The 19,743-nt window shown below is 45.0% G+C and overlaps 2 protein-coding genes across 5 annotated transcripts in view; one reads left to right on the forward strand and one right to left on the reverse strand.

The window, feature by feature from the left end:
- On the forward strand, positions 1–15,228 carry MORN5 (MORN repeat containing 5). Its single transcript, XM_075439792.1, has 6 exons — positions 1–58; positions 151–298; positions 840–951; positions 1,857–1,988; positions 13,801–13,916; positions 15,148–15,228. The coding sequence occupies exons 1-5, from the start codon at positions 12–14 to the stop codon at positions 13,878–13,880; spliced, it is 519 nt and encodes a 172-aa protein (XP_075295907.1). The 5' UTR covers positions 1–11; the 3' UTR covers positions 13,881–13,916; positions 15,148–15,228.
- Positions 9,501–19,743, reverse strand: part of LHX6 (LIM homeobox 6) — a 23,179-nt gene continuing 12,936 nt past the window's right edge. The window contains exons 10-14 of one of the 4 annotated variants that reach the window (XM_075439782.1): positions 17,588–18,276; positions 12,294–12,370; positions 10,027–10,099; positions 9,839–9,909; positions 9,501–9,664 (exon numbers count right to left, since the gene is read on the reverse strand). In XM_075439782.1, the coding sequence (XP_075295897.1) occupies positions 18,256–18,276 (21 nt within the window). In that variant the 3' untranslated portion in view covers positions 9,501–9,664; positions 9,839–9,909; positions 10,027–10,099; positions 12,294–12,370; positions 17,588–18,255. Of the gene's footprint in view, positions 9,665–9,838; positions 9,910–10,026; positions 10,100–11,399; positions 12,371–15,212; positions 18,277–19,743 lie in introns of those variants that run through there. The other 3 variants (XM_075439783.1, XM_075439781.1, XM_075439784.1) reach the window with 3 other exon arrangements.

Below are 19,743 nucleotides of genomic sequence, written 5' to 3' on the forward strand. Positions count from 1 at the left end.
GCCGGGCGGCCATGGAGGCGGCGGGCGGGCGGTACAGCGGGGGCAGCGTCCGCGGGAGGTGGGCCCGGCGGGGCTGGGGGGGAGGGGGAGGGGGGGGGGCCGGGGCTGCCGGCGCTGCCCTGCCTTCCCCAACCGCCCCGTCTCTGCCAGGATGGAGGGACGGGGGTCCTACACGCTGCCGACGGGCACCGAGTACCAGGGCGAGCTGAGGGACGGGATGTTCGACGGCGAGGGAGAGCTGCTGTTCCCCAACGGCGGCAGATACCGGGCGGTCTGGCACCGCGGCGTGCCCACCCAGGTACCCCCGGCGGTGGGGGGGCCTCACCCCGAGGGACCCCCGCCACCGGGGAGCGGCCCGTGCCTGGAGGCCACGCTGTGGGGCAGGTTTCGGGGTGAAATCAGCAGATTTCCGGGCCAAGCCGGTCTTCCCTTGGCGGCATCTGGCGCCCAGCGGTGTGAGGGCAAGGCTGCCTGCGGGCGTCCGCTTTCCAGCAGTGCCCAGCGACAGGACAAGGGGCAACGGGCACAAACTGAAGCAGAGGAAGCTCCAGCTGAACCCGAGGAAGAACTTCTTCCCTCTGAGGGTGACAGAGCCCTGGCCCAGGCTGCCCAGGGAGGCTGTGGAGTCTCCTTCTCTGGAGATATTCCAGCCCCGCCTGGACGCGGTGCTGTGCAGCCTGCTGTGGGTGACCCTGCTTGGGCAGGGGGTTGGGCTGGGTGACCCACAGAGGGCCCTGCCAACCCCCAAAGTTTCGGTTTTGGCAGTGGGAGCGCCGGCCTTGTCCGGGCTCAACCCATCCGTCGCGATTACTGACTCGCTGCTTGCACGTGTCTTGCAGGGGAAATACACTTTTGCAGATGGTCTGGAATACGAAGATAAAAAATGGCATTACTGCGATGGCTACGACAGAAGATTTTATACAGAAATCTGTTCTGGTCTTAAACCAGCAGGTACTGAGTTGCGTCTGCGATCCTCGGAGTCTGGAAGGAATTAAACTAACAACTTTGCTTAAGAAAGATTAATTCGGCTACACGAGTAACATGGAGCAGAGATGCTCTGGCTAATTTCAGGGCCGACGGCAGGGCGCTGCCAGAGGAGTGCTGACACCCCCTCGCACCGGCGCAGCGCAGAGCCAGCCCTACAGCCCTGGCGAGAGCCACGACCCGCAGGACACGGCTGCGTTATCGACAGCTTTTCAGATCCTCCTTAACCCTTTTATACCTTTCGCCTTCACTGTGTTTGCAGTGTGCTTTTAATATAGAAAAGCTGAGCAAAAGCAATTAATCTACTTCCAGAATGTCAAATGAAGTTTGAATGCCTCTGTCCCACGTAGCTTTTTAGTAGATACCACAGCATTTGCATCCAGCCTATATTTTTGCTAAAGACTTTTGTAATATTATTGTTTGTCTGCAGTCAAAAGGTGAAAAGATTTATAAGGAACAAGTGAGTAAAATATGTAAAGTAATACATGAAATGCTTTTCTTTATGCATAGAATATTTTAGCGATGAGATGTAGTTGTTCTGTGAGGCCAGCAAGACTCTCCTGGCCCCGTTTTGGAGTTTGGGGTCGTGTTTGTAGTGTTGGCTTAGTGGGCTGAGTCACAGGACCGTGAATGAGGAAATCAAAGTGATCTCTTTTTATCACACGCTTTTTGTGGGGGGTTTTTTCCATTTTCATTTTCTTCATCTTCAAAAATTGGCAAAATGTTTTATAAAATTTATTGTAAGGCAACTGCATTGTTTTTGTAGCAAATGCCATGGAGATGTAATATTTGTTAGTTATCTTGGTCAAAGGCACAAATGCAAAAAAAAAAGGCAAAATAAAGCAAGCCCTTTGTTGTTGTTTTTTCTTCAGGCATTTCTCAGCTTACAAATCTGGGTCCTCCCAGAAAAATCCCGGACGGGTGTTACGACTGTGGTGATGGATTCTATAATCCTGAAACCAGGGTGGTTGTTGACTACAAACTCAGATTTTTGAGAAACGCAGGTATGATTAACTTCCTCTGCAAGGTAAACTAGGATGAGTTTATTTGTCATATCTTCTAGGACGCGTGATTAAAGCTAAAACATAAAAAAGTCCACGAATTGGTTCTGTTATCAGTGTTCTAAAATATTTTTTACTCATTTATTTTTTCGGTGTTTTATATATCCCCAGAGTTGTATAAATCATACTTTGCAAAATTACAATGAAGTATTCCCAAGCAGATATGAATAAATATATTTTATTACCATTTGGTATGTTAACCTCAGGAAAATCTCCAATTTCTTCCACTGTGATCTCAAGCAGGGTTGTAAGATGGACATCATTGATCCTGAAAGCTCACAAACTCTGTGTTGTGAACCAGCAAAGTGCCTAAGCATGTGCTTATCTCTACGTGTTAGAATAATCCATTTTATTCAAATGAGTCCTAGGGCTATGTTTAAATACCTTGCTGAACGGGAAGCGTTCTCGTCAGCTTGTAGAGCTGTGTTTGAGTAGAGTCTGGCGGATATTGGGTCTTGTGGATAAGTCCCCAAGTTAATAAGCCTTGGGGAAAATTAGTTCTCATCAAACCAGAAGAGAAACTTTTCAAATTAAAAACACACAGAAGATCCCCAAACAGTTGGCACTGGAATAACTAAAAAAATGTAATCTGACCTGAAACAAACGCTTTGTGTGCTGTCGATTTAACCTTTGTGTTTATCACCTTTTTAGTGCAGAATTTTTATAAATGAAAATGTTTTCTGAAAGCAACCACCCACCCACCCCACTTTTTTTTCTTCCCCCCCCCCCAAAACGTCCAAATTGCAAGACGTGGTGTTTCTAGAAGACAGAACATTTCGTTTTCAGTGTGCCACAGTTTAACAGTTTTGTTGCTTGGAAACTCCGTTTTTCAGCAAATTTACTATTTGTTGAAAAAAATTTTGCTCGGCTCTACTTTGAAGAGCTTTTATAAGTATGCACTGTGATACTGGAGGAGGGAAGTGAAGGGGAGGGGGCTAAATGAATTGGAGATACCATCTGCTATAAAATATACCCTATGATACATGGCCTGTTTTATAAACGTTGAATAAAAACTGATCTGGATTATTACAAATGGCATTGATCCAAAATACTGGAATGCAGTGGGCCTACTGATGAGGAAGATAAGCAACATGCTTTCCAAAAACACAGGAACCTACACAGATTAGTACAGGAGGGAACGCCTTGGAATTCAATTTATTGTTTTTTAATCTGTTCTTTGAACTCATTGTCCTTTATGACATTTATCTCAAACCCTACAAATTATATCAATCAATATTCGCCAAGCAGACCCGCGCAGCGTGCAGTCTGAGGGAGCCGTTGGAGATGTGCTTTGTGTGGCCGTTCCACTGAGAGCCCCTGTACACAAAGTTGGACTTGTTGATGTGAGCGTGAAGAAGGAATGTGTCATGTAGGCCAGACCCTTCCTCTCAAGAACATGAACACAATTGAAAAACCCGGCACTTGTTCAACATCAGAGGAACTCTTGCCGCCCCAGGAGAGATGATTCAGGGCACAAGGCCACTGCAGTAAAGAAAAAAAAAATAAATTTAAAAAAACCCAGCTGTAAGCAGAAGAAACCGAGGAAGAGGCTGGGATGACAGGGAACAGATCCAGAATTACTCCATTATAGGTTGGGCAGGAAGGAGCAGGAAAACCTCCAGGCTTCCAGCCAAGTCTTGAAAGCATCAAAAGCAGATGGTAGGAAGCATTCAGGAAGTTCTTACAACAGCTTGACAGGTTTACCAAAATGACACTATCTTCCTCAGGTCTGGCAGCAGGCTTTCAGAATACTCCAGTTCTCACCTTTCACCCTGGCCCTATTATGAAGCAATTTCTGATTGTTTCTCGGCTGTTTGTGAAGAAGGGTGAGGGAGCACAGGGCCTTGGCACCAACACGGCTGCCCAGCCAGCAGCGTCCAGGTACCCCTCCAGAAGAGGAGAAAACACACGCCGTGTGAAACTCCAGAGTTTGCTCCCACCGCTGCTTTGTTGGGAGGAGTGGATGGAGAGTACCGCAGAGACTCCTGCTCAGTCTGGCAAGCCTTGCATTTCGCTCGTGTGGAGGTCTGATACTCATTTACTTAAAGAGCTCTCACTGTTAAAGCAGTGCAAGAGCCATCGTGAAAACATAATCAGGCCCGGGGAATGAGATGACAGCAACAGTTTTGTTAGACGTTTTTATCTAGCAAAGTTTTCCAAATTCTCATTACAATCTTGCAGTTATTGCTCCGTCCCTAAACCTCCGTTTCCTCAGGGATGCTCAAATTTCTCTTGATTGTCCATGTGTTCTTCAGTCTTTTCTTTTTTCCAGTATTGCGAAGTACGCAGAATTGGACACATAAATAAGAATGGGAATGCTCATTTGTAAGAAGATATGTTGTTTATTTTGAATAGATACTGGGACTAGACTCCTGTTTCACTAGGAGTATTACTTTATTTCCCCCCCCCCCCCCCCCGAAATAGGACTCCTGGCACCTTTGTAACAGAGTTTGGTCAATAGAAAGATGGGAAGATTTCCCAATTTTTCAGTGAAAAGCAGAAAATATACGATGTTGTGTTTAACGCAAAGCAAGGAGGTACAAGTAGAGCAATGACATTCAGGCTTTAGAACCCCTGAATATCAGAGAAGCCCACAGCTTTCAAAAGGAAAATACTGTCAGAAATAGAAATTTTGTCCTACTGAGATGGAAAAGATTGTAGGAGATTGCCTGGGTCCCCTCTCTTTTGATGAAAAGCAAAGACACTTCTGATGAATATTGCTCTGTTTCTCCTGTGGTTCTCCAAAGGATGGGTTAAATAATATAAACCATGCTTTTGCTTCTTATAATATATGAATATTTCTGCTACTACTTTCATACTCCATCGTCAGGCTTAATTATGTGTGTGGTGCGTAGAGTAGCTTTCCATACTGCAGTCAATATTACCTGAAATACATGCATCTCTTCATATAACATCGAGAGCAGGAGGACACAAAGCCTGCCTTCACACTAAAAGCTCAGTCAGGTAACTGAATTAACATACGTGTGATTAAGAGCAGGATTAGGCCTGGAAAACCAGGACAAGTGTCTTACTAAGAGGAGAGTTTTTGGTGTTGCTGCAATCCCAAGCCAGCCAGGAATCAGCTTAGGATTTCTACAAGCCTGAAAGGCATGTAAAAAGCAGCAGGAAAAATCCTGCTGCTTCAGGAATCATTATGAGCTGAAAAGGTCAAGATTCAAGAACATTATTTCATTATAGTTTAGAAAAGTCTGGGTTTAGAACGTCTGAGGTTCCTTGGTTGTGAGGCTGGCCCAGCTCCACAGCAAAGGTGTGAAGTAATTTTAGTTCTAAGCCTTAGTAATGACAGACAGACTTACAGTTTCCTCATGTTGTTACCTTGGGGTGAAGGTTTTCATGCTCGGTCTGAAAGAATTTCAAAGCAGAATTTTTTGAAAGTCGGCAGCGATGTATTCATCCATTTCAGGTTTATCCAAGTATGCAAATCCATGAGATAAATCTCCGACATTAAGACTTTTTTTGTCTTACAGCTCAGACCGGACTGCACCAAGTGCTTTTTGGGAAATGCAGACTTTGACTTGTCTGAAAAATGTAGTTGAGAAACAGAGCCATAACCACTCAATAATTAGGCAGGGTAATATTTCTGTACCTACCCTCATGTACCCCAAATACATGCAGATGTTTGCGTGCTCTTTCTCATAAACTACTGGAGAACTGGGTGTGGGATGAGGACCTGGCAATTTTTCAGGCCTGGAGTATTTCTGGAAAAAAGACAGCAAATTTAACTTAAAGTTGACTGTGGTGCAGGAAAAAAAGATTGACTGCACTTAGGGATCACGCACGGGGCTTTATTCCCTGTTCTTCTTTGAAATTGCCCGTTCTGATGATGGAGGGAGTGGATGAACAGTCTGACTCCAGGCTAGTCCCTAGTCATTGCCTAAGAATGTAAGAGTTGTTTTGGCAGATGCCCTTAGCAATGGAGAGGAAAGCCCCAGCAACACACATACGGAGGGAATATAGTATTTTCGTTCGAATGAATTTAGCTTCCCATAGATTTAAATGTCTACTTATAACGCAGGACCATTTAATCTTTTGTACATTTGTTTCTTTTTTATTTGACTTAAGATACTGAATTTAGATGAGGTTTAGTTCCTACATATTGAAACTCTTAAAAGCTCTTCAAATAATTGTTCTTTGGATACTTGTTAAGCTAAAGAAATCAGTTTTGATCGGCAGTAAAAGTTCATGCTATTTTAAGTGCAATGCTATAGCTATTTTCTGTTGTATATTTAATCATTTTGAATTATATGTCATGTAAAAGATTTTAGCTCTGGGGCATTTGCCAGATGGCTGATTCTGCATTTCACACAACAAAAGAAATAATGTTTGTGTAAAGCTCTTAAAAATAGTTGGTAATCAGTATATTCTACAACGAATAGGATCCAGACCTGTTTGGAAAAAAACCCAGCTTTTGCAGAAATTAATTTAGAGGATTTGGTCTCTACCTCTGGGCTCCGAACAAAACAAATTGTGTCTATTGTTTGCTGATTTTTTAACATTTAACAAGTTAACTGAATTGTAAATTTTACTCATTTTTATGCTGAATGCTGTTTATTGCAATCCATTGATCTTTTTCTCTTTACTTTGGCTGACAAACTTATTTCTGAAACGAGGGTTTTGTGAAACAGAGAGCCAATACTACTCTCCATTTACCCAAGTAGAGCATACGAACATCAGTAGCCCTTTGCTTTGCTTGCAACAGCTGAAGAGCTGGTCCTTTTCACTGTTAACTCCTCTTTCTGGCCTCTTTGCTTCACATTCCTCCAAAATAACATTGCAGAATGGGTTTTCTCTCTCTGCTATGGCACTCAGCTGGTTTCCTTTGCCTGCGAGGCTCTACACAACTCCATACAAATTCACCTTTTGGTCTTGCCCCTCCGTCTCCCAGATACCTTCTTCTCTTGCATCTAGTCCCGGGACATAATTTTTCTGCCCACATTCACGCAATTCCAGTTTTCAGGTACTTGCTTGCCAGGCTCGCTGCTTCTATGGTAGTCGGAAGATTCGAAAAATATTAAATTAAGAGGAAGGTTGGAAATTGTATTCTAGCTCTTTCATCTGGCTCCACAAGTGCTACTCATCTATCTCTTCATATTTTTCAGTTAGATAGCTTTTGTTCTGCTGTGAGAGCTTTGGACCTAAACGATCTCCAACGCTTAACAAATAAATTGATTGAGGGGACAAGTCTTAGAAGGAGGAGAGGCAGAACATTAGAAGGATCGAACTGGGGACTGCTGAGTGGGCAAGGCAAATGAATGAGTGTGGAAGGGAAGATGGCAGAAGGAAATTGAGTCTACATAATTTAAAGAGAAGGTCCCAGACTCCTACGAGATGTAGCTTCATGTCTATTCTTACTCTACCCTAAACACTTTTTAAAGTGTTGGACCAATTCTCCTACCCATCACATGCTCTTTTCATATCTTTTTATGTAGAAATGTGTTAAGATCAGGCACATTTTGAATGATATTGTGAAACGCATACTTATTATGTCTTTCTCAGTGTCAAAGTCTGCTCAGGTGACAGAGGTATTGGAGACTTCTTATCCGTGTAACCAAGACAATGTTTTTAGATTAAATTTGGCTTACATGTTTTAATATAAAATATCCTCTGTTCCATAAAATAGATTATGAACCAATATGATTTATATTCAATACAATAACCAACAATGATAATATTAATATATGCATCACGGTCTAGGTTACTACAGTCATTTCAGTAGCTATAGCTTTTGCAGATATATTGTTCCTTGTGGTTTCCTGGTCTTAAAATACTTATCATTTTGAAAACTGTGAAAGTTTCAGTTCCAAATAGTGGCATGCCAAGAATAACAACTTTGTTTGCGTGCTAGCCATCCCATTGTGAATCCATTAGATAGGTTATACACAAGTCTTATAGGCATTTATGTTCAACCATACAGTTCATGTGAAAACAAGTTTTACAAGAGATGGAAAGTTCATTTGGGGGCCATTTTGGAATTACAGTAATTAAAAGTAAATGGAAGGGTGAGAATTTGTGGGTGGAAGGAAAGGCTAATTGAAAACATATTTTCCATTTTCTTGCCAGCCTTGATGTTGGTGGGGTCGGGTGCAGTAAGGAAAGTGGTGCTCGGGACCCCGAGGGGGCAGTGGAAATGAAAGGGGTGTGCCAGGCAGAATCCATGGCTGCGATGCTATCGCATGTGATTGTAATTGTGCAGTGGAAGAACATGATGAACTGCGCTGCGGGTGATGGGAGGAGCCAGGCACGCGAAAGAATGAAATTATATTGTTGTTTACAATGGTCTGCGTGTGCTTGGCCCTCTGCAAACTGAGAGGAAACTCAGCTCTTGTTCAAGGATTGTCTAGTGTAAACACACTCTCCTACAAACCAGTCGTGGAAAGCTGCTCTTACCGCATGGCTGTGTCCTCTGGGAAGGCTGGACCGTCAGCCTCTGGTCGCCCTGATGGAGGGACACGCCAGGGCACAGCTACTCCCCTCCTTGCTCCCATGGCCTTTAACGGAGGCAGGAGTGAACAGAGGGACGATGCACACCCATGTCTGATCCCAGCTCGCCTTTGGGCCGAGGAGGGACCCAAGGATCTGAATTTTGGAGTGCACTGAGGAGTGCATCAGGCCTCCGGTATAGACTTTAAGACACCAGGAACACGTACAGCTACGAACTGCAGTATGAAGACCTAACACAGAGTTAGGCAAGGTTTTTAAGGTAAACAATGTAGTTTTTTCCCTGTGTGAGCCACTACGTATTCTAATTTCAATGCAGCACATCTTCCTGCACACTCCTAGGTGGTTTCCTGGGAAAGCATTAGTTAAGAGGGCAAATCCAGGAGCCTGCACGACGATACTGCTGTTTGCTGGCAGTCTCCACTCTGCATCAGGGCAGACACCTAAGCATGCGGAGTCCTAAGAAGTCTCTCACAGCTGAAGTTTCCATAAGCAACACAGAAACGCAATAGCTAGAAGCAAATAACTCTAAACTTTGCAACATGCATTTAATATAAGAAGATTAAATGCACCTAAATTACAGTGTATTTTCAAATTGTCCCTTGGAAGCACCCTGAAGCAAGCCCACCCTGAACTTTCAGCTGTTTCTAATCCCAGCTGAGAGATAAATCTGGAGTGTGTAGTTGGGGAGGTCTCTTCTGCCCCTACTTTTAGACTGATCATTGAAAATTGGACAAGTGGTTTCATTTTGCAGAGATGTTGAGCAGAAATCCGCTGATTTAAGTGGACTGTGGTTTGAACTCACCGTGGAATACACCTAACAGCATTTTTGACAGACACCTGTTTGGGCTTTGCTGGCACTTGGAGCTTCCCCAAAAGCCACCCAAAATGAGGAAGAAACTTGCAAAGCGGTATTTATTGAGAAGAACTGATTTTGAAATGGGCTACACAGAGAAACACCGTATGACGGACAGGTTTAGCTGGGTCTTACTTGCCTAAAAAGACTGTATCTGAACTGACCTGTTGACTGTGTAGACAGTGTCCAACAGCAGATCGGTAGGACTTGCACCCCTCATTAATCATCTGCGGTGGGCAGATGTCGTATCTGGGGCTCGGTCGTGCGGGTGGCTACCCGGGTTGGCTCTGTATGCCTCTGCCTGCTTAATGAAAACAGCCTGAATTAATTGCAAAAATACAAGAGAAGCTATCCCAGTTTGGGCTGGCTGAGGATCTGCCCCACAATATTCAGAATATATTTTGTGGGTGCTAGCAAACTGATCTTATTTTTGACTGAGACACAAGAAAATAATTCAAAAGAATAGGTCAATACTTACATATGTTCTAACAGCTCATCCGTTAAGACCTCTCGCTGCCTCTCTCCGTTTCAAGATTTCGATGATATGTCCTGATAATAATAATTACATTTCACTAACTTTGGAAGAAATAACTTGTTAACATTTACTAACTGAACAGGGATACACCAGACTGCAATAAAAGTTTCAACAAAGCTTTTTTTCTTTACCTTCAAATATCAACATGGTTAGTCCTGTTTCAGCAAAGTCTGTTCCATGAATGTTTATTCTACTGAGGAAAATCTAAAAAAAAGGATAAACTTTTAAAGATAAATACGCTGACACAAAATTCAGCACACAACATGAAGAACCCCATACTACCTAATTGTGCACAGGGTGATAATTTACTACTGATTAAAGAGTTTGTATTTTTTTCAAATCTTTTTTAAAGGGAAAATTACTTCTGAAGGTGAAGATGTGCTTAGACAATCATATTAACATATTCAAACAATTGCAATTTGCAAAATAGTAATTACAACTCACTATCTGGTAGCATTAATCAAACTTCAAGGTTTAATTCCATTTTAAATATTGATGAAATGTGATTCTCCAATCTAACCCTGGTGTTGCAGGGTTATGGAAGCAGCCAGTGACAGAAAAAGAGGAACGTGTAGTTAACAAGCAGCTGCCACAAAGAAGGATCGGCATCTGTGATTTAAATTGTTAGCTGCACAGTCAGGTAGAGTGTAAAAAGGGTAGTCAAGAGGCTGTTAAGTCCATTGCTGCCAATTACTAACAATCAGGGAGGAGCTTTAAGACTTGTTCAGTACAATAAACCCAGTTTGTCTTGTTTCAGGGGTTACTACTGAAGAGGTTGCAGCTGCACTGATTCAAATAGCCCTAAAACTACAGTAATTATCAACCAGTCTTCTTTAGTGTAGCAAAAGTATGTTTTACCATAGCTTAACTCTTTACATTCTAATATTTCCCTGCCTCTTCTCACATAGCTAGCCCTGGAGCCATTCTCATCTCTGGGTTTGTGGTTCTTCTCGCTGTGCTGGATCAATCCTTTCGTTTCCCCTTTCCTGGACCAAGGGCCAGCGGCACAGTACGCCTGGCCTGGGTGGAACTTCTCGGGATTTACTTTAGGTTATTTTTTGAAATATTGAGCCATTACATCTATTTTTCCTTTCCATATACAAAGTTGAAATTCATATAGCTCGTTCGGTTTTTGCATCTGATTAAACTATGTGCAAGTTAAGCAGTGCTTATGAACGTGAATTTAATTTGCATGGGATCAGAGCACTGCGTGAACCGAGTATAATTTGGGACAGGTCTGGGGAGGCTAAAATCCTTAGAGCAATTCCTCGGAGACTGTGAAAGCCCGGAGTGCCCAAGGGAGCGATCTAGGCAAACCAAGGGTGGGTTGGAAACCTGTTATATGCAGCCAAGTTCGCATCTGCCTTTCTCGGCGCTTGGACCCTGGGTGCTCAGCTGAGTGAGCTCTGCGGGTTTCTCCCTAGGAAGGCAGGCTGATTATTTCTAGCCCTCAGGTGAGCCACGTATATCTGTACCCAAATACGAGCCAAATAACGGGGATAGATAGCATGTGTCAGGTTTGTTTATTCTTTCACCGGCAGAAATGGACAAAGTTTCATTTTCATGCAATTGTTACAAGCTCCGATAAACTATTTTTTTAGTTAAGGCAATTCCAGCTAAAATCAGCGAGCTACCCAGGCTGGACAGTATCTGTTATAGCTGAGGCTCACATGATCGCGTCGTTACCATGCTGGAACACCTAGGGCATAGAACAAAAGCCAGCACGTTGATTATGGCTGTGATGTTGTTTTTAAGAAAGCTTAAGGACCACATTTGCATTCCTGCTGCAGCTCTCGGTGGAATCTCTGCCTCTGTAAGGATTGCGTGGTCTTTAAGCAAGATTCGGTGCTCATCTTTTTAATTTCCCTTTTAGCATATTTTTCAGCATTTATTTTCTTCTAGTTTATACCCGAATAAGCAATGTGCCGTTAACAGGGTGTTTCGTTATGGACCTATTGATTCATGGGCATAGGGAATAAAAAAGATCATGTCAGCGAAACACAGAAATAATGGAACTTAGCTATTCGATCCGAACGGTAACCATTTTGCAGCCATTAAAGCCAGGCTACAGGCTGAGCTGTTGGAACAATGGCAGCACCAGTCTGTTCTCCAGTCCGTTCACGGTCACTGGGGCACTGCTCAGAGGCGGGCGCTCTCCACCAAAGCCGAGCTTTTGCAAGCCAGCAAGCCCGAGTGGGAAATGAGAAGAGGGTCAGCAGGCACAAGCCAGCACGTTGTCTGGAAACCAGTGATCGTATGAAAAGAGCAAACTGGAGAGCTGGCTCAAGGGAAATCCTCCTGTGATTCACCGGCCCTGCTGACCACTGCCTGGCAAGGGTGGCAGACGAGTGCCGCCGCGCAGGCAAGGGACGGATGCCTTGGCAGGTGCTTGCCTTACCTCTGCTTTTAGCAGGGTGCCAGCAGAGCTGCGTGTGAGCAGCACCTCGGGAGAAGCGAAGGCTTGCGCTCCACTCGCTTGGCCAGGAACGAGAAAAAGGGGAGGTTACCATGAAAAAAAGAAAGGAAGAAAAAATGGAAAGACAAAGCTGATGATTCAAAACTTACTGCAAGCAACGAGATTAACCACCAAGCCTGAAGGCTTGTGCATCAAGACCTAATTTGTCACATACTCTGCTGTCAACTTCCACTTCTTAGATTAGGACAACTTAATTCCCAGGCCATTCCTACCTTTTGCATTTCAAATGATACTTTAACTTAAAGGTACAACTCCACAATCAAACGATCTCCATGAAAATGTGACTCCTACGAGCACCACGCGTCTTTCTCGCTCGCGTGTGACCTGCCTAAGCAGGGCGCTCAGCTGCGCAAATAAACGGGATTACGCGCTGTGCCACGCGACGGTCGCAGCACTGGGATCGCAGCCCCCTCGGCTCCAGCCTGCTCACAGTCATCTGTTCTTTCCAGTAATAAGGGCTGCTACGAACCCCTGAAAATTTACATGGAAGCAGGACAGAAACACATCAGAAGCAGCTAATATGAATTTGTTAAGACAGCGGTAAACACAAGAAGCAGCTCTAATACATTTCATATAAAAATAAATACAGGTATTGTTTTAATTAATACTTTGATTTTTTCAAGGCTTTTTGAAGTTTGTTTTTCCTGGTCTACTACACAGATCTCTCTTCCCCTACACAAATACGAAAGACAAGGCCGCAGAACAGTTTTTGGAGACAAGACTGTTTAAATCCCTAGAATTAAGAAGCCACAACTTAACATTTGCCAACTTATTTTTTCATAATCACACACAAAATTTCTATTCAAACTTTGCTGGACAGTTGGTTCTCTCTACATTGTCTTTGAGGTTTTTTTCTTCCCATACTGTCATTATGCTCTAAGAAGACAGACATGAATACTGACAAAGGACACAGAAGATGGTCTAAAATACGTCTACCGGCCACTATATCAGCTTATCGCTCCCTGTCGTAATGTACATTTCCAAAACAACACTGAAAGGAAAGCTGGAAGACAAGAACCTAGGTTTTGATCATAGATTTTTCTTCACTTTTCATAAACCGACAAGCAATGCAGACACAGAACGTTAAAAATGTGTCTCTCCATTTCTGATAGTTTCCACATATCTCCTGCACATCTCCTGCGAAAAACTCAAAGAATAAAATCTATATGTGTAAGTCTCATAGCTCCGCCCAAGCTGATCTTACCGAACAGACAAATAATCAGTCGTTGCCATAGATCCAGTATCTCCCGCCTTGACAAATTCCAACACAACAGCACACAATCTTTTCAAGAAACGAACAAACAAAAAAAGTCTTCTAAGAGATGCCAACGGCTAAAACTGGATTTATTTCTCAAAGGGAAAATTGCTTGTTTGAGTGGGACCCTAGTGATGCAAAGAGCAGATCTGACACCGTTTGTCTCCCTTTTAGATGATGATGAGCACGAATGGATCATTCGGACCTGCCGGAAAGCTTCGGATGAAACAACTGAACATAAACCGAAACCATGAAAACAGTTTTTGCTAGACAATAATATTCCAAAGCAGGTAATCTGATTCACAATAAATCTAATTTGTCCTTGTGGATTTGTCTCACCCTTTCCCTCTACAGGAATATAATCTTTTTGTCATCTTTGTCAGCACAAACAAAAATGGAAGTAATCATTTAATCAGTCACGCTGAGAAAAAGGCATGGAAAAAAAAAGCAGACTGTACTCACAATAATATTCCTGAGAGGTGTGCAGTGTAGTGTATACACACGTTATTAAGCCTGAAAACAATTTGTTAAAAAGAGTGCCTCAGATTCAGTGCTGAAGTCATTCAAATCCATCTTAATCAACATTATTTTCCCAGATTTTAGTTAGCTGTCCTGGTGAATTCCTTTCCTCTCTTTTTGCTCAGTACTTTGATATTGATTGATCATTGTAATAATGTACACCAGAGGTATTCTTTAATGACTGGTTTGCTAACTAGGAAATTATATCCATTTACTACGAACGTTTGTTGAACTCTCCTGAAGCCAGAGTTTAACAAAATAATAAAAGAGGAAAACTGGGTGGGTTGCTGCTTGATTAGTAAGCCAGAAAGTATTTAAAAATAAAATAAAATGGAATTACATCATTTTCTGGATGTAAGTGCCAGCACTTCTACTTGCATTAACTTTATTTATTACACAAATAAGACATTTACAAAGCACAACATTAAAAGTATGTAACAAAACAGACATTGGTTTTACAAAAAAGTGCTTACAATTTAGTTTTACTTTTTTAAAATAAATATTAGTCTTGACTGTCCACTCATTCAGAGAAATTTTTTTAACCATTGTAGCCAAGACATGCAGAATTGCAACATGCTACAACAAAATGATCGGTGGGTGAAACCAAACGGATGTGTCTCTAGTTGGCATCCTACAGATGTGTCACTGGTGGTAGGGCAGGACTGGTTCCCACTCCCCGTCCCAGCTAGGAAGTTGTGTAAGCACCTTTAGCTCGGGCGTTGGGGTTAACCAGCATGAGCCGAAACAAAAAGAACTGGTAACAAAACTGGAAACCATTCCACTTTCAGACCCTAGCCATATTTAGTTACCTTATTAAACTTGGGTGAAAAGCCTCTCACTGGCTATCTTCACTGGATTTTGTCAGCAAAAGGTTTTGCAAACAGCAACTGGAAAAGTTTAGTACGTGGAGTCTGCATTGCTGCACCAGAACCCATTTGGCAATTACTGAATAAACTAAGAAAATGAGAATGATTTTCATTTTATTTTTTTTTTAATCTACAGACAGGAGATGAATGCAAATGACCTGAGATAAGGTTTGGTTCAGTGGCAACAGTCAGTGTGAAATATGTTGTGAAACAATGTATTGAATAAATTAGAGGATTTCTTACATTCTTGGTACAGTTGAGTATTTTCCATACACATAATTAGCTCTAAAACTGCACAAGCTGAATTGCTTCCAGTTTTTGCAAACAATTTGGGCTTAATATAAACAGAGCCTGATTTCTGAATTAGCAAAGCTGCTCCTGGCTACTTCTGGGGACGGGCCCCGGGGCACGGTCTGTGCGGGGCCGCCCAGCCCCGGGCAGTGGTGAGCCCGCTCCCACCGGAGAGGCACCCGCGGCTCCCAGCCCTCGGCCTCGCACCCCCCTCCTCTCGGCGGCATCGGCTACGAAAACCTTCGTATACAGTACATTTCACAAGTGGGGTTCTTTTTGATATTTAGCAGATACGTATTTAATAGCTTCCCTTTCACTGCACCGCTGAGACAGAAGAGAAATGCATCAAACCATTTTCTCCCTCGACAAAACAGTTGTGGAAATCTCAAGTACTGCCGGATGTCAGGTCAAGTTACAGCCTGAAGTCTCTCCTTCAGTCTTAAATGAAGTAACTACCCATTCGTTTATGGCACCAATTCCACAACGAAGCGATCATTAGGATGCACGAGCACAAATGGAGAAGGAAGTCTGGCCCCGGTGACCCTGCTGACCACCACCAGCGTCCCAAGGGTGTTGCACGTGGTCGCAGCAATCCACCTCAACCCCGCGACTGCCAATGCTCCACCAAAGGCCGACAAAAGGAACGCCCGTCCTGCGCTCGCTGCCACAGACAAGGAGAAAAGTGACTGCAAGGGGGGCAACTTGTGACCGTCCCCTCCCTGAGGGGACACTTCTGCAGCTGTGGATCCACTCAGGTCAGGCGTGCGGGAGTTTCTTGTCACTGGCTACACGCTGGAAAGGGTTATTCGCGCGTCAGGAGGTGACAATAATACTTTGCAGACTTAATTTCCTCTCTCAAATGCTGTTTAAAACTGGGGACAGAGCTGCTAGCTGCTGGCTGCAATCAGACAGAACACTGGCCTAACTGCCCAAGGCATTACCATCACTCACTCTCTTGCTCTCTCTGTATTTTATTTAATCTATACACACACACACAGAGCTCTGTGTGTGTGTATATATATATTTTTTTTGTTCCAACAAATACCAGTGCATGCTTGTACTCAGGGACTTCTCAGACCAAGAGCTCTTGGTGGCGGCTCAGCAGACACCCACGTCTCCTTCTGCCATCCCGCGTGTGGTGGGAGCGGCGAGCGTGCCTCGCAGCCCGCTGGAGCCGCGTGTCCGGCCGTCGGCGTCCCACGGAGCGGGGCGGCACGGGCAGGAGCAGGCTTGCCGCGTGTGCAATACGGGCTGGCCAAACCGGCGGGACAGCTGCCCACCCGGCTGAGGTTGGAGATTGATCCAGGATCTCCCAGAGAGAAAAAACACAAGTATCTACAGTTCGAATGAAAAACAAGTTACGTAACGGATGGATTCCTGTCTTCTGTTCCTCAGGCACCGTTCGGTCGTGTTGCGCACTAGCCGTGGCTCATGGTAGGCTTTCACATTCTTGGAAACGCGGCCTCAGAGACGCTTAGCAGCAGGACAGACCCGTGTGCTTGCATGGAGAGAGGTTTCGTTACAGACCTGCTCCCGGCTCGGTGCAAACGGAGAAGGGCTGGCAAAGGTTACTTGTTTACTTTCTGTGATTACCGTCAATGAAGGATCATTTCGGAGCTTTTTTTCTGATATGAGGCCAGGCTGCTGAGCACTTCCTTCGCTGTTGCAATGAACCCTGCAGTGATTGCCCCGCCGGCCGCCGGGGCTGCACCTTCGGCCGAGGTCTTGGCAGGAGCAGCAGCCGTAGTCCAGCGAGAGAGAACAACAGGAGGGCAGAGGGAATCGGAGAGAAGCTGCCAGATCAAGGAACATGCCATCACCTCGCTGTCCCCTCAGACTGTTCCTGCTGGCCTTACTGTGGTTTTTGCCTTTTTAGCTGGTCTCCAGTGTCTACCCCACTGTTGCCACTAACTGAACTTGGGTCCCCACCAGGGCAGAACATTTCGACACCTTTACGGTCAGCTTCCACTGCGGATTTCCCAGTCCCAGGGAATGGAGTGTCTGAGAGTTCTGTGTAGGTACATTCTGAAATCACCCATTTATCATCCAATATGACTCCAAGGAAATAAAAGTAGCTTGTTAATAAAGAGTAAAAAATAAAAAAAAAGGAAGATTTGGCAGATGGCTCTGAGAGGAGAGAGATGTTCAGTGCTCTAAGAACAGCAATCAAAAATTGCAGAGTGCTAAACCTGGCTCTGCCACCAACCCCCACAGTTCCTCTTGGTTCGGGACACCTCGGTTTCCCCTCCTATAAAACGGGGGGAAAAACACTAAGATTTACTTACCTTAGTGTGATCAAAGGACATGTGATTCTAAAGCACTTTGAGGAGGAAGAAAAACTGCCTATTTCCAGCTGGCATCATGTTTTCCACTTAGGGGAGTCTCAGCTACCCACGAGTTTGGCTCAGGAAGGTCTGTGTATATATCAAGTTGCTGAGCCAAAAAAGCCCATTTCAGGTTTCACACGTGCAAGTGGAAATAAGGAGGGATGTCCGGGAACCGACAGCGCTTCACTGGTGCAAAAAGAGAATCAGGCCAAACCACGCAAAGTCCTCCTTCCTTTCTGTTCAGAGGTGATCACCGACCCCCCTGAGACTCAGCGTGTTCGGGTTCATTCATATTCCCGTGGGTTTGGGAGCAAGATTTGCAAGCACAGCAGTCACTAATTTTGACTGTGTCCGGCATTGCCTTGGAGAGACTCACGGTCATTCTACAAGTCCACAAGAAACAAGTGAAAAATGTAACTCTGCACTCAACACACACATACACAGAGTGTCGCTGGAGAAATAACAGCGGATGTTAGGTGCTGGTCAATGGAAAGAACTGAGAATGCTGGATCCGAGTTTCTCCTGCATGACTGGTCACGGCTGCCTTGGGCTGGACGCTGCGTTTCAGCGGCTGAGGGGCAGTGGTGCTGGTAGCCCCAGGGGCAGGTGAGGAAGGGTTCGCGCCGTCAGTACTGGAAGAGGATGACCTGGTGGGAAGAACGGGAATCGAGCGTCAGCCGCTTCCAGAGACAGACGGCCCTCGCGGTGGAAATGTGTTTTTGGGGACCGACAGAACAGGCGTGTGCCCGCTGTGGCAGCCACTTCCCCGCGGGAAACCACTGTCTGCCCGGGAGCTGCCAGCCCTGCCCACGGAACGGAGCCGGCCGGGGGACACACGGCGAGGGGTGCGGGGACCGTGGCAGCACACAGCCTGAGAGAGAGACGCGCCGCCGGGCACACCTTTTGCTGTGAAACTCCATCATACCGGGCAACACGCTGAAACTGGTGTTTGCTCTGTGATACGGCAGCTACCAAGAAAGATGAATTCCGTTGCCAGTGGTCCTGACTCTGTCCGCCTCGCCTGCTAACCATCACGGGCTTCCCTCAAACCACGGCACCTGGCTGCTCCGCACACACAGCGCCTGTCCTTGCCATCAGCCAGGGGAACTGAGCTGCTCACGACTGGGATCTCCCACAGCCGCCGCGCTGGGTACCCCGAGAGGAGCGGGGGGCTGCCCCACACGCAGACGGGAACAGGGACTTAGCGCTTACGTGTGTTTCCCCAGGATCTCAGCTATCACTGCTTTTAAAAATTCTGGACATGGAAAAAGAGGCTGCTTCAGGCTCCAGGAATTCGACGTGGAAGTGGTGGGCAAAGGAGCTGGCTGGGGGGCAGCTCCACGTCCTGGGCACCCGGTTCTGCAGCAGCTGCGAGCCAGTAATTGCATTTAAATCACAGGAGCTACTTGCTGCAGCGAAGGTTCGCTGAATGACGGCACCAGGACTGTACAATACTTTCTGAAAACTCTCCAGCTTGCTGTGCGTGACAAAATGGCAGCGTTTGGACTGAAAAAAGTAACTTGGCTGTAGCCCTCCTTGTGCATATTGAAACAGAGCTCAATAATCTGCACTGAGCAGAGAGATTTGAAAAGAGATGCCGAGAACTTCTAACGGTAAAGACAAAAGCTAAAACCAATAAGAGTTGCCAAAGCCTCAGTGTTTCTTCAAGATAAATCCACTTAAACTGGGATCCTAAATAAAATCTTACGAGCCTAAGCATGCCTCAGAAGTCTTGCCCCCAAACAAGCTGTGTGTTAGAACAGACAGCTACTTTCACTGCTGAACAGAAAAATATCAATATGCAATACTGCTTCCTGGCCAGACATTGTGAAATAACATTCCTACTTCAGATATTGTAACAGCCAGTTGTTATTTTTTTAAGCAATACTGGAATCCCCAAGAAATGAATCGTTCTCATTAACTCACAGAAAACTGGAAAGTCAGCACATGCTAAAGGTCCCCCCCGCTCTGCTGTTAACAGCTGGGCACTGTGTGCACTGACAACGCCTGCAGATGGCTGAGGAACGGGGCAGGAGAACAGAGCTCATGGCATACGGGAAGGGGAGAACCCAGGAGGAGCTCAGGCAGGAGGACATCAAAAGCCTTCAGCGGAT

Source organism: Opisthocomus hoazin, chromosome 19 (assembly GCF_030867145.1).
Source record: "Opisthocomus hoazin isolate bOpiHoa1 chromosome 19, bOpiHoa1.hap1, whole genome shotgun sequence".
NCBI classification, from domain to species: domain Eukaryota; kingdom Metazoa; phylum Chordata; class Aves; order Opisthocomiformes; family Opisthocomidae; genus Opisthocomus; species Opisthocomus hoazin.